The following is a 22,822-nucleotide window of genomic DNA, read 5'->3' as shown; positions in this document are numbered from 1 at the left end:
CCTAAGCTGCCCTCTCAACTGCCAAACTATCCCTCACCTCAACTGTCATACATCTCACAGCCACACAGGTTGCCTAGCAACATGTAAACTGCAGACTCTGAAGCTGTGACATACTCCTATAGAAAAGTAAGGGGACTATCTATCTCCTACAACTGCCTCTATATTAACTGTCATAACTGTCCCTTTTAAATGTCGGCACGAGCTCCCTTGCGCTACAAACTACATATCCCTATCTAATTGCAGCCGCCCTATTGGCTAAGCTACGCCACATCACTACTGCCCTAGAGGCTCATGGGACTTGCAGTCCCTGCACAGAGCCTTCCCTGTAATGGCCGCCGCGCATACGCGATGGCCCACAAGATGGCGGTGCCCTCAGTGTTCGAGCCACCGCGGAGCACCGGAGTACTCCCTGCACCCCTAGCAACCTGCCCTACACCCCCCCCCCCTGAAGGCGCGTGGCCCCCGCGTCGGCAACCGCCCCCTCCCCCGCGCGAAACAAGCTCAGAGGTAAGGGGATACTGGGAGCCCACGGGGACCGGGGCTATACATATATACATATTTTAGTAAGGTGGGGGACGGGATTTTATCCCCTTCACTATTCGAGCAGATGGCAACGCATTGCTTTGCAAAATTTAAATCTAGGGTAGCATTTCAAAGTGTACAAATTACAGCATCTGATTTGTAACCCTTTAAACAGGTCACTACGTATTTTTAAATGGCAGCAAAAATGAATGGGGATTAAGCTCTGCCCACTTGGGGGTTTTCAACCTTCAACGAATCTGGTTCCATCGGCCCATTATAAGGTTCCCAGCTCTCCTCCCTGAATCAGGTATTTTTGTCCTACTGTTCAAGGGGGTAGGTTCTCTCTGTCACGGGAAACCAGAATTCTTTCACTGGATCACGCACCAGACAGGACACAGACATAAACGGTATTTGTTCTGGCCGGAGCCAGCAGACCCAAAATAATGTCACACTACAAAGCTATACTCCGAACAAAGGGATTGCAGAGGAAATCCTAGTCATCCTAGATGTCCAGCGCCACCGAAATGGCATTCCCAGAAACTGCTTCCACTCCTGTAGGGATCCCGAGCGTCCAGGCTTCGGTGGATGCAAGTTGCAGCAGAGCAACTTAAAATCACCTGCTCAAAGTAACACGCAGCCTCGGTTTGGGGTGTGTTTGGAAAACCTCAGAGCACACCATTTAGTCGGCTTGCACGCCAGTCCAAGAATGAGCTGTGGATCTCAGATTGACTGCTTCTTTTCTTGGTTCCCCGTCTTCATAAAAAAGCACGGAGCACAGGGTCGTAATTAATCACAGCAAGAATGCTGTGTGTGAGACCAATCACAGGGCATGGGCTCGTCTGTGTTGGCCAATCCGGGCTAGGGGTGTGACGGAGGGGCAGAAGCAAGGCGAGTGGCAATTACAAACCGACCAATGAGAATGGTGCCTACAGTACCTGCCCATGTTCTCAATGTCGGTTTGCTATCTCCTGATTAGATAGGTGCCTTGCTGTCTGGGGCAGACAATGGTTCCACTTTACTGGACCAACGTCTCTCAGATAGGAGGACCGCCCATCCCCACTCTTGTCGTCAACCCCTGCGTGGAACCATAAGACCCCAGATCCCTTGGTGTGCAGGCTGGGTAAGTGTATTACCAGCTTAACACTCCCAAGGGAACAAGAAATACATAATACAGTTTAATAGTGCACATTAGGTATGTATAATAGAAAGCACTTGCTGCGCGCGCGTGCATGACATTGCACGTGGCGCAAGCGTGTTGTCTGTAGTCCAAATGATGACACGCGCAACTAGGAGGCCTGGCCATGACGTCACAAGGGTAGGCCTCACTGTGATTAGCTCACAGTGGCACGGCAGCTGCACGAAAATACACATTTCTTTGTATTTCCACGCAGCTACCGCGCCAACGCTGTCTGCCGTGCGCGCGCATTGGCACTGGATAAACTGTCATAGGGAGACCGATATTTTTCATTGCCGCACTAGCGCGCATGCGCTTAGTATAATACAGGCCTTACACATGAAATAAAGGCTTCCCTCTAGATTAACACACTCCAAATACATAGACTTTTGACCAAATGAGCCACAGGCAGAGGGAGGTGCAAGGTCATCCTGTACATCCATCAGATTTGGTAGCGGAAATGGCTGGGCTTAACTTTCATTAATATGAGCCGCATTGCCCCTACTGTCGCACTCCTCACAGGGTTTGTTATTTTTCAAGTACATCTTGGTATAGGGCACCCTCTGTATTCCCTATTACAAGGCAAAGGAGATGCTTTGCCTGAAGGCCACTAATGCCACAATACATTCGTTTGGCAAGCAGCAGGTGTGGGCTTACCTGTGGACCTGGCCATTGTCCCAAAAAAACATGATGCCCCCTGCGTTTGTGGTATTTAACAGTAAGCTATGCCTTCCCTCTGATTTTAGAAGGATCTTTCTGCTATCTGCCATTGTCTGAGGTGGGAGGGCCATGGGCTGCACTGTAGCTGCCTAGTCTTCCTTAGGCATAATATATCTTCAATGATCTATGGAGAGTTCTCACAGAGTAACAAATTAGGACTCCATGCTGTCAGTGAACTGGCTATGAGCCCTCTGAAGCTCCATTTACAGTATTTTGGGGGGTTTTCATTGCCCTCTGTGTGAGGCACCGTGCAGCTCAATATGAGCTGTTTTCCCTCTGTTTGTGGCTCAGCTTGCACGTCTAGATTTATGGGACACCATTCTCCTAATTCAATTAGTTAAGTTCCATGTCTATATTTCTGAACTTTTAGCTTCGATGAAGACCACCTTATTCTATAGGTGGTAAATCTATCTATATATTTCTCAAACCGTCGTATTCCTGTCTGTCTGTCCTGTCCCTAGGGGCAATCACATTGGACCTTTGGCCCGTCACTCCGCCTCAGGCCAATGAGATGGCTCCTTTGGCCCGCCCGCCCCCGCACACCTCTCATTGGCCTGAGGCGGAGTGACGGGCCAAAGGTGACACACACACACACTCCCTCACTTTCCCCCCCCCACCCCCCATCACGTGCGCCGCCCTGCACCGGCTCCCGGACGGAGGGGAAGCGCGGCCCTCCTGCCCCTGCCGCCAACTTCAGGCTCCTCCCCCCTCTCTCTCAACCGGCTCCCGGACAGAGGGGTAGCGCGGCACGACCCTCCTGCCCCTGCCGCCAACGCTCCCTTACCTCCCTGGCACTCCCTTACCTCCCCGGCGCTCCCTTACCTCCCCGGCGCTACCTCCCCGGCGCTCCCTTCCCTCCCCGGCGCTTCCTTCCCTCCCCGGCGCTTCCTTCCCTCCCCGGCGATCCCTTCCCTCCGGTAGGCGCGCGGCCCAGGACATGGCCGCTGGGGGGCCAAGCAGCCTCCTCGGATCTGCGCCAGTCCCACTCTCCACCACCTCTCACTCCCGTCGTGTGTGTGTGTGTGGAGAGGGACATTTTACTCCTGCCAACAATTTGTGCCTCACTTTCACCCCTACCCCTGCCCTTCACCCCCCCTTACCCCAGCCCTTCACCCCCCCACCCCTGCCCTTCACCCTACCCCTGCCCTTCACCCCCACTACCCCTGCCCTTCACCCCTACCCCTGCCCTTCACCCCCCCATACCCCTGCCCTTCACCCCCCCTACCCCTGCCCTTCACCCCCCCTAACCCTGTCCTTCAGCCCCTACCCCTGCCCTTCACCCCCCACCCCCTATCCCTGCCCTTCACCCCATACCCCTGCCCTTCACCCCCACCCCCTACTCCTGCCCTCCACCCCCTGGCCGTCGCCCTTCACCCCCTACCCCTGCACTTCGCCCCCTGCCCTTCGCCACCTGCCCTTCGCCCCCCACCCCTGCCCTTCGCCCCCCTCCCCGCCCTTCGCCCCACACCCCCTCCCCGCCCTTCGCACCCCTCCCCGCCATTCGCCCCCCTCCCCGCCCTTCGCCCCCCTCCCCGCCCTTTTGGCCCCCTCCCCGCCCTTCGCCCCCCTACCCTACCCTTTGCCCCCCGCCCTTCGCCCCCCACCCCGCCCTTCGCCCCCCAACCCCACCCTTCGCCACCCCGCCCTTCGCCCACCCACCCCGCCCTTCGCCCCCCCACCCCCTCCCCGCCCTTCGCCCCCCCACCCCCTCCCCGCCCTTCACCCCCCGCCCTTCGCCCCACCCCGCCTCTCCTCTCCTCCTCCCGAAGCCTCCCCTCCTCATTGGCTCACAGCCACACCACGTGACGCGTCGAAGCTAGGGATCACAATTCTCTTGTATCCCCTAGCCGCTGACGCGTCACAGCGTGTAGTGAGCTGTGCCGTGAGGGGGGACCGGGACCGGCTCGGGAGGATTCCCCTGCTGGTGGGGAAAGCCCGTGCAGCCGCCCGCGCCGCCGGGCGCAGCGGGTCCCAGCCCTTAGGAGGGGCTGGATTTCCTCTGCTGCTCCCTTTTGTCTGATGTTACTGTATGATGTTCTCATCTTTAGTGGCTCTTTCATAAGGGAAGGGTGGGATAAGGGCAGAGTAAACACGTGATTGACAAATACTTCCCAATTCAGAGACCTCTAGCAAATGTAATTTGTAATGCATTTCCAAAGGACCAAAAACAGACAAATCTTTGCTTTTAGCTAGATTTGTTTGAGGAAATCAATAAGATTGCTTTTTTTTTGTCCAGCTGCATGGGATTGCCCTTCAACCCAGCATAACGTTATCGTGTCAGCGCCAACAATACGTTTTAGCTGTGAATAAAAAGCTGCACTTGAATGAATTAGTTCCTCTCTTTTATGTAGCCAGCTTAATGCCGAGCCTGTCATTGTTTGGCTTGTCTCTTAGCAACGTATTGTTTGCAGGTTCTACACATTGCATTGCAGATCTTTCCGGTAGTGTTTGAGTGTTATTGAACGTGTCAGTTGGTCTTTCTAATTACTGAACACCCTCGGTGTAAAGGCTCTGGTCATTTCAATTATGTTCCATGTCAGAACGGCCTGACTGGAGCTCTAATTATATCACGGAGGTAGGAGACAAACTAGCGTTCGAGTTTCACTTTTTCCACTGCTTTGCTGAAGGAACAGACTTTATAACCGTATCGTCCTGCGGTGGCAGGGTCAGCCTTGTTGGGCTCAAGGTCCCTTCAGTCTGTGTCACTGCGTGGTGGAAAGGACAGGCTGGGTGGGCCAAAGTCCAACTTGTTTGTTTCTCTCTCTGTGTGGCTTTTATTAAAAAGAGACACAACATGTGTTATAGGTCCCTTCGGTCTGTGTCACTGTGCCATCCTGTGATGAGAGGGACAAATATTGTCAACGGGCCCTTTCTGTCAATGTCTCGACAAGACCTACAAAATCAGTGGGTACCTTGGCTTGGCCTTTTTCATTGCTGGCTTCCTGGCAGCCTAAAAGTTAGGAGTTACTTCAGCAATTTGTTACAGACCCTGTGGCGGAGACTAGATTAAGATCTTAGATTCCGATTCACAGACTTCTTCCCATTTCTCTCCAGCCGGCAAAACATTTGCACAGGGTTATTCTGTTTTAATTACAGCAAGCCATCGATTTTGTATATTCCTTTCTTCATCTAAGTGGATTTTCCACTAAAGTATAACCCTGCGAGCAGGCCTGACAGGGAAGAACCGTGGTGTTCATTAAACCTCTGCAGTTTTCATTCGAGAGAGAGCTTACTTTATAGGATATTGACTAGGATGCCCTATTAGCGCAGAACTTCTCTCTGTTTTCCTTAGAGAGGCTGGCAGGCTCTCTGTCTGGTCAGCTTTGCGGATTTGTGTTGCCTTCAGAATCACAAAGGACATTACTGACTTAATCGGTGACGGAGTACTGCCCCGAGGACCTTCACAGCTGCACAGCCATCTAGAGATTAAATTAGCAAAGTAATTTTATAGCAATTATATAACTTTGTTTTTATACATCTTTACTGTGTGGACACTTCTAATGCAAGCTACATCCTTTTTGAGAATGCCTTTGTATATATGTACAACACAGCATTCTCGGAGTAGTGTCTGCACACTTCTGTGACCTCGTGGCTGCTACTGTATCTATGGTAAATGAAGTATAAATGAATTTTGAGCTTGCTAAGACTATGTACAGCGTAATTATTTATAGCATTCTATAAACACACCCATCCAGTATAAAGATGTACTGTAACATGATTCAATGTTCCCTGATCTACACCATATCAAAAGATAAGCCATGACAGTACAATCTAACAGCCAAAACCGTGTGTGTGTGTGTGTGTGTGTGTGTGTGTGTGTGTGTGTGTGTGTGTGTGTGTGTGTGTGTGTGTGTGTGTGTGTATGCTGTATATTTTCGCCTTACAAAAGCCGCTAAATCTCAACAATGTATGCAGATTTATGGCTAGAATGTAATCCATAAGAAGTAAAATTGGCCACATTTACTAAGTGGTGCTATGCCCCAAGGTAGCTTCCAGCAATGTAAGACCCCTTCTGGCCTATTCACTTCATTAAGCTTTAAGCATTCCAGTGCCAGAAGGTGTCTTATAGCAGAGCAGCAGTTCATAAATATATGGGCCATTGCCCTTTGGCGATTTATGCCAAAGTTTCAAACGTTTGTGAAAGTTTAAGATAACTATATACAAATATATTCGGGGGCAGTACAAGGAGCTTTCAAAAGAACTATTCATCCCAAGGGCCGTACAAAGAACTAGGGGACATCCCTTAAGGTTGGAGGAAAGGAGATTCCACCAGCAACAAAGGAAAGGGTTCTTTACAGTAAGGGCAGTTACAATGTGAAATTCATTACACATGGAGACTGTGATGGCAGATACAATAGATTTGTTCAAAAAAAGGTTGGACATAGTTTTAGAAAGGAAAGGTATACAAGGATATATCAAATAAGTAAACATGGGAAGGATGTTGATCCAGGGATTAATCTGATTGCCAATATTTGGAGTCAAGAAGGAATTTATTTTTCCCGTTATGAGATATCATTAGATGATATTTCACTGGGGTTTTTGGTTTACCTTCCTCTGGATCAATATAGTGTAAGTAGGGATATAGGATAAAGTATCTGTCATCTAAAATTAGCATAGGTTGAACTAGATGGGCACATTTCTTTTTTTCAATTATCTACTATGTAACCAATTTTACTTTTATCTTTTAACCTGCATTTGTCTTTATTCTTCTACTTACACGTTGCCGTCCTGTACATTATGAGCCACCACGATCTCTGCTGGGAGGCTGGTCCACGCATCTACTAGTCTTTCGTTTTAATCAGAACTGCACATTTCCCACATAACTGCTATCTAAACGAAAGTGCCTCTCCGCGTCTGTCACATTAGTGAATTTCCTTCATCTACAAAATAATACAACCTGCTATAAAACCTAATGCTCACTTTAATTATCCTTTGACTGCCCTTGAGAGTAATTCAAATCAATTTCTAGGAAAATATGTGCTTCTGGAGAGCTGTTCTTTCACACAGTGTCCTGGCATTCGGTAATTTTCTGTTTTGGAGACATAAAGGTTCTTAAGACCCATGTGGTCATTAAATGTCAGCAGCATAAGTATATAACTATATACACGTGTGGGCTGTGAGTATCTTTGACGTGCAAAACAGTGTACCATATTTTTCAGTACGTCTGTGTTATTATACTGTATGTATTAGTGCCTTTGTCTTATATCATTGTGTTAGTATGTGCGTAACTTGTATCAGCTTGTTAATGTATGTGCATCATGGTGTTAATTAAAATAACCTTCCCCCTCCCCCCCATTATGTTTTTCCAACCCGGGGCAGGATTTTTTGCCGGTGCTGGGGAACCTCTGGTTCCAAAGGTACTTAACCCTTCTTGGTTACCGGTGTTTATGCTCCCTTTCAAGAAATTAAAATGAGCTACAAATCGGCTTCTTTCCCACTGGCCAATTAGAAGCTGCAACATCATTGGGGTATAACGTTGCGGGTTCTTGTTGGCTGAGACTGGTGGCCATTGTTGAATTTTCAAGGAAGTGTACCGGCAACTAAAACTGGAAGTATCTCTGGAACCTGAAGGTACACAAAGCTAAAAATAAATAAATCGAGCCGTTCAGCTCCAGAAGGCTCCTGGCTCTTTGTGTGGAAAAGAAATCATTAATGAACATGGAAAGAAATGGCTGCTTTAAAAAAAAAAAAAGCAATCCTGCCCAAGTGTTAAATGTATTCTTTTACAGTGTTTAAATCTGGGGGCCTCCTGAGCTTAAATCTTGCTATTTTCAGCTCTGGGGACCGCAGATACTTGGTTATCGGTGGCCTTTCACTTTCTGTTTTTTAAAATACTCTATGGCACCAGTGGTCATCCAATAGGGAGCCGCAGTTTCCTATTGGCCCATGATTTTGTTGCCATTTTGTCTCCCCGGGATGGAGAGGAGACTCCGGCACCGAAAAGTGCAAGTATTTTGTGGACCAGGAGATCCCTGGAGCTGAAAATACAGCGGGTCATGCACTCTGTAAAAAGTAGCCAGGATTGCTGGTGTAATGTATTGGCATCAGGGTGTTGATATATGCATACAGTCTGCATCCGTGCACCTGCATGTGTATTAGTGTGTGAAAGGAGATCCAGGTGCTGGCATTCAAGGAGCAATCCACCATACCTAATCTACATTTTATTTTACAGGATTGAAACCAGGATGTCCTCTAGGGGTGAACCACATTTTATTTGTAGCTCTGGGGACCCCCCTGGTTTCCGAGATACTGGTGACATTTTTTAAAGTTCTTTGCAGAACCATCAAATAGGAAATCCGCAACTGATTTGCAGTTTCAAGTTGGCCCAATATTTGGCCGCCATTTTGTTTCTCCTGGGTAGATTTAAACCCGGTAAGTATCTCGGGAACCAAAGGGTCCCTGGAGCTGATAATAGCAGGTGAAAAGAGTTCCCACCTTTAAAAAAGGAAAAGAGTAGGAGAAACTTCTCTAAATTAACGTATAGCCCGTATATTGGCCCGTCATCATTAACCCTTTTCTGCAATTTTATGTGACTGTATATATGTATAAGCACAAAAATGAACACCCTTGCTAATACCTTGATGTTCTCTCTGGCAGGAAAGGGGAGGTATAAATGTGTGTTTACAACATATTTGCCCTGTCTGTCTCACCTGACATACAGATGTGTAGCATGACTCGATGTCTCCAGTTCCTGAGAAAGCAAAAATCTGCCGCTACAGTGACAGGGATTGCAGCGGTCGCGTTGCTGTGGGTCCATGCTTCCATATCGGACCACCCACAGCAACAGTCCCCCGGGGCGATCACGGTCACGAAGCTTAGGCTAAGGCCCCGCTCCCAGAGTCAGCGCTCCCGCACTGCAGACAGGCGATGCGCTGACATACACAGACCGCGATATGCGGTCTGTAGGGAGCGGGAGCCGAAGCGGGAGGTGGGCGGGAGTGGGAGGTTTGAGTGGGAGGGGGGGGCGTGGCTTGAGCGGAGGGACCTGCTACTCTCCCCCCCCCTCCCTCCACGGACTCGGCCTGGAGCTGCTGAGGGTAAGTAAACAAACACACACGCACACTCATACACACACACAGGCATACACACACACACACAGAGGCAGGCACTCACGAACTCATACACACACACACACAGACAGAGGCAGGCACTCGCACTCAGGCACACACATACACACACACAGACAGGCACGCACGCACTCAGACACGCACTCAGACACGCACACAGACAGGCACTCACCTGCTTTCACTCCACACTCCTCCCCGCTTCCCGAAGCCTCTCCCCGCTCCCTGAAGCCTCTCCCCGCTCCCCGAAGCCTCTCCTCCTCCCGAAGCCTCCCCTCCCCATTGGCTCACAGCCACACCACGTGACACGTCAACGCTAGGGAACACCATTTTCTTGTGTCCCATAGCGGCTGACGCGCCACAGCGTGTAGTGCTCTGTGCCGCCAGGGGGGACCGGGACCGGCTCGCAAGGATTCTCCTGCTGGTGGGGAACTCGCGACATGGCCGCCCGCGCCAACGAGCGCAGCGGGACCGAGGCCTAACCCTGGTGCCAGAGACGAGAAGTCTTACTACATCTGTATTCATTGGAAAAAAACAATATTTGCAGAGACTCTTAAAAATGGGTCATGACTTTTTTTGATTTGGCCCTGATCACTTTGCCATTGGAATCCCTGTAGCATTGTTTTGCTCTGAGTTATGTCCTAAAAAAAAGCAGCATTCTGTAATGTTCCTGTTTTGTCTGAAATCGCATAACAAGAGTAGTGTTCTAGCACAGCAGTGCGCGAACTGGGGGGCGCGCCCCCTTGTGTGCGGGGGGCGCAGGGTTTACAGAGTCCCCGCGCACTTCCCGAAGGCACTTAAATTAAGTGCCGGGGAAGTGGCGAAGGCCTCTTTGTAAACCTCACTTACCTTGGCTCCGGCGACTTTTTAGACACGTCGCCATGGCAAAGCGGCGTCAAAAGACGCTGCACGATCATGTGACGTCACGTTGCCATGGCAATGTACCGTCATGACACCGGAGCCGAGGTTAGAGGGGGGGGAGGGGGGCGTGGAGAGAGGGGAACTGCCGACAGGGGGGCGCAGGAAAAAAAAGTTTGCTCTCCCCTATCCTAGCAGGTGTATTTGTTCTGACATAGGCCAGGTTAGTTGTAGGCTGCAGTCCTTTTTAATGGGCTCAACAGAAGACTTCTTCATTAATACAATAGTGTGTATAAAGCTTTTAGGTCTCTTCTTCATGTGTACCCCTACGATCTGAAAACTCACACTCCTATCAAAAGCTCTATATGCTCTATTACTTCTATAAATTCTCTTGTTGGTGCATTACAAGGCATCATATTCCATGGCAAGTCAAATATATCAAACACATCTTAGAAGATGAAACCAACATTAGGAGTTCTAGAGACGGTGTCACATGGCTGAGATCTTTCACTTGATTGTAATGACAATATATTTGACGCTGAACCTTTTTTGAAAATGGTTATCACCTCCATCTTCTGTACTGTGTCTCAGTTATTGGCTATCTGGGGGTCAGAAAAACTCTGTCTTGCTTTACTACACTCCCTTCAATGAGTCCGGTAAAAGGAGGCAACTTCTTCTCGCATAAGACAAAAGGCGCCACAAGGCCTCAGTTGTAATGTAGGTTCAGACCCAAGCCTGAAAGTACCCGGGAGAAATTCCATATTATTGCATTTTCATTACTTCTCTTCCAGCACCGACCAGCTGGGCATGTTTGGGAGGAAGGAGTTTGACCTGTTGGCTCCAGTGGTGGACAGCTTTAGCCTCATGACCTATGATTACTCAAACCCACAAAGGTAAGTGCTGAGTTTCTAGTGCAGGTCTGTTGATGAGCCAGAGAATGACAATAAAGAACACTGCATCATGTGGACTTGTGCAAAATAAGGGTTATTTAAAAAATGGAAATTTGAGTATTATTGGTTCTATCTATGTGTTTTGTATTCAGTGGTTTACACATTTATTCACTTAGTTAGTGCATTATTTATAGTCTGTTCGATTTCACAGCCCCTCTGCACTCTTCCATCGGTTGTTTACATGCTGTTGCCTAACAACGTGTTTTGGTGCTAGGAATGGTGTTCTCTTTCAGGACCCACAGGGCCACAGGTGTGTTGCTTTGCATTCTGGGTAATGGGAGCGTATATTACCAAGTGTTTTTTACAGTCTCGCATTGTCTTGTGAAAGATCCAGGGTAAAAAACGAAACATCGACCGGTGTTTATGAAATAACTTATTTTGCACAAGTCCACATGTTGTTTATTTTCATATATCCAGCACAGCTTCAGTTTGATCTGTGCCACCGCTAGCACTCGTGGCAGATTTATATGGTTTCTGTGAGTGCTCTGTCCCATTTTGTTGATGAGGCAGGAGAGGTCAACAGTGGAAACACTGTCTAAAAAGAAGAAATGGAGGTTGCACAAAGAGGTGAGCGCAGAGGAAGGTGGTATAATAAGCGAAATAGAGGGGGACTAGTGATCAGTGCAAAACAGAGAGAGGGAAGTTGAGGGCAAGAACAGAGAGACCTTTACTACAGTTTCTTTGTGTGCCCACACCGCAGCCCAAATACAGATAGGCAGTCCCATAGATATCATAGTAAACATGGGATGAAAGGTATTACATGGGCTGAGCGATATCTCTTAATTGCAGCTCTCCTGTACGTTGCTAAGCAGAGTGGCATCTATAAAATCAAGCTGAGTTTGTACTCCTGAATGTAAGGGACAGAGGCAGCAATAAACAAACAAGCAGCAGAGGTATCGGGATCTAGGAATAGATCCTGTGTTGCTAAAAAGCTTCACTGTCTTTCCTGCTGTGATGATGCCTGTGACTTCTACGCTAGTTCAGTTTAAAGCGCACAGACTTAGGCCCATATTTACTGAGCAGTCTAATGCCATATGACATCTTCCAGTATTGAAAGACACTTTACAGCACGTTGACTTGAATAGACTGCAGGGTATCATACAGCCCTGAAATGTGCCTTCTGGCAGAAGACTGCTTAGTAGATATGGGCCTTCTTGACAATAGTTTTGAATGAGCAATTTCACATGAGACAAAATGACAACCATGTGTTGTAACAAGTTAAAGCAGCAATCCCGCTTCAATTAGCATGGGATTTTTAATTTATTTTTTAACAGAATTTGGACCGGGGGGTCACTATTTGTAATGCTAGGGACTACTGGTTCTTTATCGATTTTTAATTACCCTCACGGTTATTTAAACTGCCATCCTGTAGGAAGTTGCCACATCATCACCCAAATGGCATTGCACTTACCTATTAACCTGCAGTACCCTGGCCAGTTTGATTTTCATAAAGGGGTGGAAAACACTGTCAACTAAACTGGTAGGTATCTGTGGAAGCTGCGTGTCCCCAGCTCAGGAAAGCCCTCTGTTTTGAATTCTGTTAAAAAAATAATAAATAAACACTTGGCAGGATTGCTGCACTGAAACTTTTATTTTATCATTTAATGTAATTGACCTTAGAAGTCTACAATCAACACAATATTAAAATGCACTTAATATCTATTTAATGTAACATGAATAATACTCCTTGACTCCCCCCCCCCCCATTTTTCTTTTACGAGATAGGAACAGAGGGGTCCCCCAGAACTGAAAGGCACAATTTTCATCTCCCAGGACTCCCCGGGTCCTTAGATACTTACCGGTAAAGTTACCTGGTTTCAACCTCCCATCCCAAGGGACAAAATAATTGACGGCCAAATCTCAAGCCAATAGGAAGCCATAACCTATCGGCCATTGCTTCCTTTTGCATCTACTAAAGAAAGGAAGAGTCCCTTTGTGCTGCACTAAGGAACACCCTCAACAGTGTAAAACGTTATTAATTGTAGGTACAGTATGTTAAACTGTAAAGACGCAAAAAAGAACTGATTAAGAAATAATTAAAATTGGAGATAGGCGGGCGTGCGTGTACATACATACACTGTTCACGATTGAAACCGTATATTGATATATACTATAAGTTTGTTTACACTTGTTGAACCCAGCGTCCCTAATGAGAGGTCTGTGTGTTACTAGATAAGATAACTATAATAATATGACCCTCGCCCATATGGTTGCAGGGGTCACCAATCATCTATCTAGGTTAGCAGGAGGCAGCATTTATTCAAACTAATGTCATTATATAGAGTACTTAGTGTACTGTCTAGCTTCCAGATTTGAACCATTGGGCAAAACGCTAAACAGATGAAGCAGAAAGGTACTTCTATAGTTGTGTTGCGAGAAGTCAGAGCGCTTGGGGAGACTGTGTCCGTGGGCAGCAGAGCGCTCCGACAGTCTGTGTGTATATAGACAATACAATAGCAACTTGGGTTGAGCAGCAGGCAGAACTTATATATATGGGATTCACAAGTCAACATTGAGTACTTGCCATTCACTATAGAAGTACCTTTCTGCTTCATCTGTTTAGTGTCTCACCCAGTGGGCTGCTCTAACAGGGTTCTACATAGATTAGAGTGGTTTTCATTGAGCCAAACCAAGCTGAAAAAATAACGCACCCACTCAGCGGTGGATGGTTCAAATCTGGAAGCTGTGTACTAGAGTAGACAGTACACTAAGTACTCTATATACTTACAGAAGGAAACTTTTTCCTTGCCTAGGCTTCAGAACTGAAAGGAGCTGAAGGCCTTGTGACTGTATATACACATCTGCACCGTGCAGCAGACTCCCCCGGGAAGCTTTTCACACACTGACACTTGTTGTCTCCGATTTTGATGATTTCACGGGCCCGGAAAACGAAGGAAATGAAACGTAACGCAAGCCAGATTTCAAATTCCTTTGTCTTATTTATTAAGAATAGGGTTATGTTTTTTAAATAGGAAAACAGAGGCGTTTGGTTAGAGGCGTAACATAGGTGTAACCTGGGTGTGGCTTGGTCGTGGCTTTGATTAGAGGTGTGATTTAGGGGCAGGACATATTAGTGGCATGATTTTGGGACGTGATTCTCCCAATACAGGCACTGTCTGAATACATAGCTTATTCATTGTCTGTTATCAAAAGAGACCTTGAATCTCTAGCAACTAAGTTATACGATTCTGCCTCTCTAAAAGAACCAGTCTTATTGTTTACTGACTAAAAGAGCAGGAAACTGACAATACAAAAAGTATTATCAAAAAGTATTATTAAAAGCAATATCCTGAGAAGGGAGAAAGGAAATGTAACTTGGCAGAAGCTGAATACATTAGAACTGTATATGTCAGCAAAAGGCTGACTACAGAATCTTAACTGGTTATGAACAGACAAAATGGATGGCTTAACACAAGTGCAGATTCTGGCCTGACCTACTGGTCCTAACACTTACATTAGTTTGAATAAATGCTGCCTCCTTCGAACCTAGATAGATGATTGGTGACCCCTGCAACTATATGGGCGAGGGGATATTATTATAGTTATCTTATCTACTGTGCTAACACACAGATCTCTTATTTGGGACGCTGGGTTCACTAAGTGCAGATCTATCTGCATCAAACTTATAGTATATATTAATATACGGTTTCTATGGTGAACAATGTGTATGTACACAGACGCCCATCTCCAATTTTAATTATTTTTTCATCAGTTCTGTTTTGCGTCGTTACAGTGTAAAGCCCCTACCACCTATGTTTTATACCTACAATGAATACAGTTTGATTTTACACTGTTGATGGTGTTTCTCAGTGCAGCACATCCTTTCTCTAGTCCAGGGTTTCCCAAACTTTTTTTTTCCGTGACCCGGTTATTTTTTAACTTTTTTTTCGTGACCCACTAAAAATGTTATCGCCTATAGGGCCTGCACAGACACACACAGCCACTGATATACACACACACACACACACACACACACACACACACACAGCCACTGATACACACACAAACACACACACAGCTGCTGATACACACACAGCCACTTATACCCACACACACACACACAGCCACTGACACACGCAGCCACTGACACACACACTGAGCCACTGATACACACACACACGCAGCCACTGACACACACCCAGCCACTGACACACACCCAGCCACACAGACACTGCTACACACACACACACTGATACACACACAAACTGATGCACACACAAACTGATACACACACAGAGACACTGCTACACACACATATACACAAACACTGATACACACACAGACACTGATACACACACACACTTACACTGATACTGATACACACAGACACACTGATACAGATACACACAGATACACACACACACACACACTCGCTCTCCCCTATACGCACACAGACACAAACAGTGAATTACAGGCAACGACGGATGTGAGTGACTGGAGGGGGGGCCAGGGACACTTGGGTGGGTGGGAGGGGGGGGCAGGGACACTTGGGTGGGTGGGAGGGGGGAGGCCAGGGACACTTCATGGGGGCCAGGGACACTTGGGTGGGTGGGAGGGAGGGGGCCAGGGACACTTTGGGGGGCAGGGACACGTGGGTGGGTGGGAGGGAGGGGGCCAGGGACACTTGGGTGGGAGGCAGTGACTGGGTGGGGTGACAACTTGCCGCCGGACGCTTTCCCCTGCTGCCCCCGATATCCCCTGCTGCCCGGGATGGGAGGTGGGCTTGGGGGCACAGGAGGTGGGCTTGGGGGCACGGGAGGTGGGCTCGGGAGGGGGTGCCACGGGAGGTGAGCTCGGGAAGCTGGCCGCGGGGGGAAGCGGGCCGCAGTAGGAGCTTGTACTTCCACCCTCCCCCATGTAACTTGCGGGCCGCAGAGGAGCTGGTACTTCCTCCTCCGTCCCACGTTGGGAGCGGGGAGGTGGAAGGGAGCGGGCCCTGCTTGCCCTGCAAGCGCGCGGGACCGCGGGGGGAATCGCAGCCATTATTTTTTAACTTGAGCGGGGGGGACGGGAGACACCGCGCGGCCAGCCTCGCTGCGACCCGGCAATTTTGGTGCCGTGGCCCGGTGCCGGGTCGCGACCCACCATTTGGGAAACGCTGCTCCAGTCAATATAATATACATTCCCTGCTAGCACCACCCGAATTTAATAGTTTGGGCTTTTACATACTTTACATCTACGCCCCCTTAGACGTTATGCAGGATTCACGCCACACCCTGACAGGTGTACCTCTCATTGCATCCCCTTAAAAAAAAAAAATTTAAAACAAGATGTCGTACGGTTAACTTTACCTGTACTTATCTCAGGAACCGGGTGTCTGCAGCACAGTCTCCAATCCTGTAAAAAAAGAAAGGGGTGTCTGTTAGAGGAGATTGCTGTTTTAGGGTCCATTGAGGGGGCCTCTTGGCCATTTCTACAGTGTTAGATATGTATAATTTCCTTTTTTTTTAATGAACTCTACATAGTGTGCTATTCAGTTTTCAGTTTTCATCTTAGATTATTGTTAGTTTTTTTTTTTTTATACCATCCACTATGATTTCCTATGCTTGTATAATTATAATCCTATCTTTTAGCTGATATATTTTCATGATTATCTGGGTACTATTGCAGTCTCATTTACATTTACTCTACATTCGACTGCTGAGGATATATATATATATATATTTCTTTTTTACTATAACCTTAATGAATAATCCCTCAAAAGTAACGAACATTATGAATATTAATAATAATTCACCGAAGTTATATATAATACAGGTTCTTGAAAAAGGGAGCGGTTTAACTAAACTAAATCCAAAGCCGCAAGTTTAAGTTGTTGAATATGCAACATTTCGGAGCATATTTAAAACACTGTCATCTTTTATAACACTTGGAGCAATGGGTAAAGCTGTGTTGGCAGCATGTCTCACTCATACTGTACACATGGCTGCAGCCTCTGATCATGCCATATGGTTTGCATTTTTCCGAGACCCAGCAGGAAACATGGACAGGTCATGACCATTCAGTGTGTGATGGACAGGAAAGAGAGACTCCTGTGAACGGACTTGGCACAGCACAGATGGCCGAGCTCATTCACCTTCTCACTTACGATTGCCCCTTTCCTTTAAAACCAGCCATTTGAAGTCATGCATGAAAGAGTCTCTCAGATGTCCATTTTGCCTTCATGCTGTCCAGCAGGTACTGCTAGATATTCAGTCAGTGCCATATGTGTGCTGCCAGTTTGAGTACATCTGATCCTTGGTTATCTGAGCAAATGGTCAGAAATGTTTTACTGGGAAACGATGCATTGCAACAAAACGTGTGCAGCTTTAATGGTGCAATCCCACTATGGCCCCTGTTACGTCTTTTTCTATAGATTTACTCCAGCATAATAGAATCCAACATTCTTATTGTTGCACACAAAAACAAAACGTTTATTTTGAAAATAATTACTTACATACAAAAATAGTAAGAATGGCAATGATAATGTTTCAAATAGATTATGATATTCTTAAGAATCGTTGCACATAGCAGCTTTCTGTAGTTATCTTTTCCAGATATTAACACATCTTTCTCTTCATGTTGTTATCATTGTCTCCCTCCTGGTCTCCTAGTCTCCCGGCCTCCTGTTCTCTAAGGCCTGGGACCCGCTGCGCCCGGCGGCGCTGGCAGCCACACGCGAGTTCCCCACCAGCAGGGGAATCCTCCCGAGCCGGTCCCGGTACCCCTGGCTGCACAGCTCACTACACGCTGTGACGCGTCAGCCGCTAGGGGATACAAGAGAATTGTAATCCCTAGCGTCGACGCATCACGTGGTGTGGCTGTGAGCCAATGAGGAGGGGAGGCTTCGGGAGGAGGGGAGGCTTCGGGGAGCGGGGAGGAGTGTGGAGGGAAAGCAGCGTGAGTGCCTGTCTGTGTGTGTGTATGTGTGTGTCTGAGTGCCTGTCTGTGTGTGTGTCTGATTGCCTATCTGTGTTTGTGTATGTGTGTGCCTGAGTGCGTGTGAGTGCTTGCCTCTGTGTGTGTGTGTGTGTGTGTGTGTATGTGTATGAGTGCCTGCCTGTGTGTGTGTGTGCATGAGTGTGTGTATGTGTGCATGAGTGTCACCGTGTGAGCCCGCAGCATCTTCCGAGCCCGAGGAGGGGGGGGGGGGTAGCGGGTCCCTCCGCTTAAACCACGCCCCCCCCTCCCACTCCAGCCCCGGCTCCTGCTCCCTACAGACCGCATATCGCGGTCTGTGTCTGTCAGCGCCCCGCCTGTCTGCAGTGCGGGCGCGCTGACTGAGGGAGCGGGGCCCTCACTGCTGACTGTTTATCCAAATAGAACCACCCAGTCCGCCATCTTAACTTTAAATGTTATAGCCTAACATGGTTTTTACATACAACATTGATGTCATGTGAACTTCTTCTGAACATATAAGGAAGTTAAAGCTTCTTGTACTGAAATAGTTACTTCAGCATATCTTCATTGGTTAAATGGCAACTTGTCTATCACAGCATGTATTCCAGTTAGGACCTACAGTTGTTAATAATTACTCTGGGTCATCAGAGCAGTTTAAGCAACTTGAGACCATAGTATGACCTTTTTTGTCAATTCCTATTAGAATAGACTTCACGTGTAATGAATCTTGGAGATCTACAAAAATAACCTTCATACTCATTCTAGTGTTAAAACACATCTTATCTTAATATATAAAATCGAAAGGTTGGTACTAGCTGCGGTGAATCTGATTGGTCCTCAGCCTCTGGCCAATCAGATTGGTGGGTCTGACGTCACCCAACTGCCACTCTCTTCCCCCTCGGCGCCACACACACACAGTCTGTCCTCTCCCCCCTCCCCGGCGCTCACTCACCTCCCTCCCCGGCGCTCACTCACCTCCCTCCCCGGCGCTCACTTCCCTCCATCCCCGGCGCTCACTTCCCTCCCTCCCCGGCGCTCACTTCCCTCCCTCCCCGGCACTCACTTCCCTCCCTCCCCGGCGGGGGGACAGGCAGTGGGTAGGCAGCCTCCGGAAGGACCCCCGCTCCCCGGCGCTCACTTCCCTCCCCGGCTGGGGGACAGCCAGTGGGCAGGCAGCTGCAGGCGCCGAGTGCCTAAGATGGCGGCGCCTGGAAGGACCCCCTTCCTTCTTCGCGGCGCCGAGTGCCTAAGATGGCGGCGCCCGGAAGGAGAGGTGACGTGTGTGTGACACTGTGTGTGTGTGTGTGTGTGTGTGTCACTGTGTGTGTGTGGGGGGGTCAGTGTGTGTGTGTGTGTGTGGGGGGGTCAGTGTGTGTGTGTGTGTGTGTGTGTGTGTGTGTGTGTGTGTGTGTGTGTGTGTGTGTGACACTGTGTGTGACACTGTGTGTGACACTGTGTGTGTGTCACTGTGTGTGTGTCACTGTGTGTGTGTGTGACACTGTGTGTGTGTCAGACACTGTAGGGTGGGGACCGGAGCAGCGCATGGGGGGGGGGGGGGGGAGGAGCGGAGAGAGAGGGGGGAGCGGAGAAACATACATGGGGAGTGGAGAGGAGGGACCCGGAAATTTTAATCAACCCCCCCCTCCTGTCCACTCTCCCCCCCCTCCTGTCCACTCTCCCCCCCCTCCTGTCCACTCTCGCCCCCCCCTCCTGTCCACTATCCCCCCCTCCTGTCCACTGCCCCCCCCCTCCTGTCCACTGTCCCCCACTTCCTGTCCACTGCCCCCCCCTCCTGTCCACTGTCCCCCACCTCCTGTCCACTGTCCCCCCTCCTGTCCACTGTCCCCCCTCCTGTCCACTGTCCCCCCCCTCCTGTCCACTGTCCCCCCCCTCCTGTCCACTGTCCACTGCCCCCCCTCCTGTCCACTGTCCCCCTCTCCTGTCCACTGTCCCCCCCCTCCTGTCCACTGTCCCCCCCTCCTGTCCACTGCCCCCCCTCCTGTCCACTGTCCCCCTCTACTGTCCACTGTCCCCCCCTCCTGTCCACTGTCCCCCCCTCCTTTCCACTGTCCCCGCACCCATCCACTGTCCCCCCCCACCCATCCACTGCCCCCCCCCACCCATCCACTGCCCCATCACCCATCCACTGTCCCCCCCCTCCCGTCCACTGTCCCCCCCCCACCCGTCCACTGTCCCCCCACCCGTCCACTGTCCCCCCCACCTGTGCACTGTCCCCCCCACCTGTGCACTGTCACCCGCCCCACCCGTCCACTGTCCCCCACACCCGTCCACTGCCCCCCACCACCCGTCCACTGTCCCCCCCCACCCGTCCACTGTCCCCCCCCTACCCGTCCACTGTCCCCCCCTACCCGTCCACTGTCCCCGTCCCCACCCGTCCACTGTCCCCCCCCCACCCGTCCACTGTCCCCCCCCCACCCGTCCACTGTCCCCATCCCCCCCCCCACCCGTCCACTGTCCCGTCGGCCCCCACCCATCCACTGTCCCGTCCCGTCCCCACCCGTCCACAGGACATTTGCAAACGGAAAAAGGTTTATTAAACCAAAAAGTATATGGATTAAAAAGCACTCTAAGAGTATATTAGAAATAAAGTGTGACTATGGTGCACGGGAACCTGGAGGGACCTGATACCCTCCCAAATGACAATACAGGACACAAAGGTAGGGTACCCAGAACTCACATGAAAGAAATAATGAAGAATAACGAAATGTTACTGGAATATGACCACACAATTTACGTTGAAGCTCGCAAAAGTCGGCTATAAGAATAACTCAAACATATAGGGATATGAGAAATAGCAAATGGAGTGGGAGAACACAAGGTAAGGGAAGTGAAGGAAGGATGAGGAAAAGACAAGGGAAAAGGGGGGTGGAAACAAGACAAATAAGGGGGGCAACGTTTCGGGGCGGAATGCCCCTTCTGGCCCATTCCCCAAGATCACAGCGATCTAGGGTAATTCCCTTATGTCCTACATGGACAGTATCTCCCAATACACTGAACAATCAAACACAAAATACAGTGTGGCAACCTGTCAAATAATATAGTAATCCAAAAGTGGTTACTGACAAATGTATGCCAATGGGGCTAGTGGCTATTAGACCAGCCAACTGTAAAATATATCAAAAGGATGACAGTGATAGTATAAAGCAACAGTGCTAATTAGTGTTACCACACAGTAAGTGTTCAAAACTCCTAAGGACTAAAAGAGCCAATGATACAAAAATAAATGTGCAGACTGCTAAATGCTAAACTAGCCAATGATACCACAGAATCAGAGTCAAACAAGAATAAAGTATGGACAGCATTAAGAGGCTCAAGGAGATTACGTGAACCCAGTTGGAGGAACGTCTCAGAAGCAGCACTGGATACTCTGCGGGTTGTCTTTATTAAACCAGACTAAATGTGTCCAATGTCCAAATGTTTCGGTCCCCCATATCTATATAGAGAGCTAGAAAAAGCTTCTCTGTTGGCCACCGGAGCGAACCCTGACCCCCAGAAGCCATATTGTTTCCTAGTTGGCCCAGTAGTTGAGGGCTAAGCGAGAACGCCTTAAAACCACCATGGGCATAATAATACAATTCCTTCCCATCACAGGCCCGGTCCTAACTCCCCCATCTCATGGGTACAAGCTTGCGTCCAGTTGCTGGATCCTGAGTCCAAGTGGAGAAGGAAGATCCTACTCGGGTTGCATTTCTACGGCATGGATTACTCGGCGCTGGGGGCGTCTGGCGAACCCATCCTGGGGAGCAGGTGAGGACAGGATTGCTGCGCACACTGTAAACTGGCTCCTTTAGAGCCAGAGGGCCTGGCAATGCATTGCAAAGGCCCTTCCGTACTGAAGTGATCAAACACGGTGATATGGCGGCTGGATTATTTGTACTTTGGTGTTTCCAATTGTGCTGGTTGGAGTATAATCGTCTCGGGTCATGAATTTTGGAAGAAAATAGATATACCTTAATATGGGAAAAGGAGACCAGTAAAGTGTTGTATGGATAGGTTTTTTTTCAATGAGCGGCTCTATTGCTTTAATGGAACAGGTAAAAAAAAATAATGTATATATCCGAGCTATCGGCTTCCATAGAAAGATTTATTCCTCCTTGAAGTAACTCTTGCTTGTATCACTTCTGCTTGAATCTAGTGCGCCAACCACACCCACAAAATGACAGGTTAAACTTCTCTCTCCCCCACCATCTCTCTCTCTCTGCCACTTTCTCTCTCCCCCACTTTATCCCTCTTATCTTCCCCCACTCTCCTCTCCCTCACCACCACATCTTTCATTTAATACTTTCTGATGTCATCAATTATTTTGCCTATCCTCCAGCTTTCTTGCTTTCTCCTCACATATCAACTGTTTTTCTTTCTTCGTCTGCTTTCTATCTAAACTTTCTTTCAATCTGACTACATATCTGCCACCAGGCTATGTACTTCATGATGTCAGCAATAAGCTATAATTCACTAAGGTGCGGGCAAAAAAATGTTATAATATTGACTTATAGAGTCATATCACTCTCCTTGGCTCAGTTTCCTCAACTTTTACAATGCCAGGCGTCTGACGGTGCCAGAGTGACACCAAATCTCTGGCATTTTGGCGTAATGTGATCCCTCCAGGTCGCTGATGCACGGGGTGCACGACACTT

General features: G+C 48.7%; 1 protein-coding gene across 4 annotated transcripts in view; it reads left to right on the top strand.

The window, feature by feature from the left end:
* CHID1 (chitinase domain containing 1) overlaps positions 1-22,822 on the top strand; it is a 217,249-nt gene that overhangs the window by 89,572 nt on the left and 104,855 nt on the right. For 3 of the 4 annotated variants that reach the window (XM_075566850.1, XM_075566848.1, XM_075566849.1), the window contains 2 exons: positions 11,130-11,231; positions 21,780-21,935. In XM_075566850.1, coding sequence (XP_075422965.1) covers positions 11,130-11,231; positions 21,780-21,935 — 258 coding nt within the window. The remainder of the gene's footprint in view (positions 1-11,129; positions 11,232-21,779; positions 21,936-22,822) is intronic. The other variant, XM_075566851.1, reaches the window with a different exon arrangement.

Source organism: Ascaphus truei, chromosome 12 (genome assembly GCF_040206685.1).
Source record: "Ascaphus truei isolate aAscTru1 chromosome 12, aAscTru1.hap1, whole genome shotgun sequence".
In the NCBI taxonomy this organism is placed as follows: domain Eukaryota; kingdom Metazoa; phylum Chordata; class Amphibia; order Anura; family Ascaphidae; genus Ascaphus; species Ascaphus truei.
Note: the sequence above shows the minus strand (reverse complement) of the source record. Positions and strands in the feature narration are given on the sequence as shown.